At 33.2% G+C, this 2,196-nt stretch overlaps 1 protein-coding gene across 1 annotated transcript in view; it reads right to left on the minus strand.

The window, feature by feature from the left end:
• Rnf17 (ring finger protein 17) overlaps positions 1-2,196 on the minus strand; it is a 228,465-nt gene that overhangs the window by 71,935 nt on the left and 154,334 nt on the right. The window contains 1 exon segment of the mRNA XM_004639411.2: positions 2,072-2,192. Within this exon segment, the coding sequence (XP_004639468.1) occupies positions 2,072-2,192 (121 nt within the window).

The following is a 2,196-nucleotide window of genomic DNA, read 5'->3' on the forward strand; positions in this document are numbered from 1 at the left end:
TTATATGAATATAAGTTTCTTGGTTTTGACACAGTGAACTATTATGACTGATCTGTAAATTCTTTCTTCATTTTTATTTTGGACAGTTTTTATTGTTATATTCAATTATACTTGTAAACAATTCATTTTCAATTTGCAATCTATTAAAAAAATTTTAAAAAGATATAGGTATGAAAAATTAAACAATATAATCACAAAAAATTATATTTTGTGAAGGCAGTCATAAAACATCATTTGGGTTTTTTCTTGTAAAGTTAAAGCTACACTTACTTGACTTATAAAATCACAATCATACTGTTACATATTTTGTTTACAGCAGCTTTATTTGTGAAACTGCCCCAAATTGGAAATAACCTAAACATTAGTTAATTAGTGAATGAAAACAAATCATGTCTTGAGACTGGGCATGATGGCACGTGCCTGTAATCCCAGCTCTTCGGAAGCTTAACACAGGTGGATCTACATAGTGAGAACCTGTAGACCCTTACTAAAATACAAAAAATCCCAATCAAACAAACAAAAAACAAACACAAATCGTGTCTAAGCCGTATAGAATGTTAACAATAAAGAGAAACAGACTAATATATGCAACAATATTAGAGACTAAAGTGTTATGGAACAATGAGAATCCAGACATGAAGGCAAGATATCATATTATGGCTTATATAAAGTTGTGGGAAAGTCACAAGTGTAAGAATAAAAACTAGATCAGTGATATCTATGCATTGGTGAAGGGACTATTTAGAAAAGACACACACAAAAAAAAAATAAAAAAATAAAAAAAAAAGAAAAGACACAAAGGAACTATGTGAGATGGCGGAAATATGCTGTATCCTAACTGTGATGACATATCACTATATTTTAACATATAGCATGGAATTACAAAATGGTCTACTATGTCAAATCATTTATGTACTAAAAAGAGAATTTTTACTGTATGCTTCAAGTCATTCTACAAAGAATATTTAACAATTATTCTGTTGCTATAAGTTATATATATGAATTATATATGTCATAAATTATGGTTACAAAGAATAGAACTTGGTCTAACATAGCTTAAATGTTTACTCTCATTTCTTTCCTCCTTTGAGAGATTCTGTGGAAAAAGGCCAGGTCCTCTTTTTTTCCTGCTTCTAGCTTCACATGTGTCAAGGTAAAAGAGGGAGCTAGACCAAAGATGAGTATTATAGGAGGTGTCACTGAAAGCCTCCGGTAGATGTCACTCTTACTCTAGCTTCCACTGACAGCCATTATGTGTGGGAGCTATCCAAATATGGGCTTTTTGGAGGGCTATGCATGAGAGGATTTTTTTTTTTTGCAGTGTCCACTCCCATTGTAGAAGTCTTTAAGTCTTTGTTATGATCTTTAAAGCCTTCCATCTGTGATGACACATCACTATATTTTAACATATAGCATGGAATTACAAAATGGTCTACTATGTCAAATCATTTATGTACCTAAAAAGAGAATTTTTACTGTATGCTTCAAGTCATACTACAAAGTACTCTGTTCTTTTGCTGCAGATCACCTTGTCCACTGATCAGTCTTTAGTAGGTATGAACATAATGGCTTAAACCTGATTATCTTTAGGAGTATCCACTTATAGAGGCTAGGAATGCAGCTTATTGGAAGAGTACTCGCCTACAATGTGTGAGAACCTGGGTTTGATCCCCAGCATGACACAAAACCTTAGCACTTGAACCCAGGATATTCCTGTTTATTCACAGGAAATGTGAACTCCTCTATCACTAAGCTATTCTCTATCCCACCATTTCTTTTCTCAATGTTCTTTCTGAGATAGTCATAATGGCTGCCTCCACCTAAAAAATAAGATGACAATCTCTGTTTCTTAGAAGCATCTTGAGATGCTTTTTTTTTTTTTTTCTTCAGTTTTAAGATTTCTTAGGGGGAAAGGAAAAGCCATTCTACTCATTAGTCATCTACTCATTAAAGACTTCAATTCCTTTCCTCTGTGTTTTCTGATGCAGGAACAGGAATATCTCACCTTATCTTCTTGTAATTAAAACGTTACATGTGAAACAAAAAAATGAAAGTTTATCCATCTACTTACCCTACTTCATAAGATGCTAGGCCTTCTTTGACTAACTGGTCATTAACACTAGTAGGAGTCATTCCAGGAGCACCAAAGGCATCAAAGAGCTCAACTAAGAGTGCATTATCTTCCAAAATTCCTGT

This window comes from Octodon degus, unplaced genomic scaffold, assembly GCF_000260255.1.
Source record: "Octodon degus isolate 3935 unplaced genomic scaffold, OctDeg1.0 scaffold00111, whole genome shotgun sequence".
Classification (NCBI taxonomy): domain Eukaryota; kingdom Metazoa; phylum Chordata; class Mammalia; order Rodentia; family Octodontidae; genus Octodon; species Octodon degus.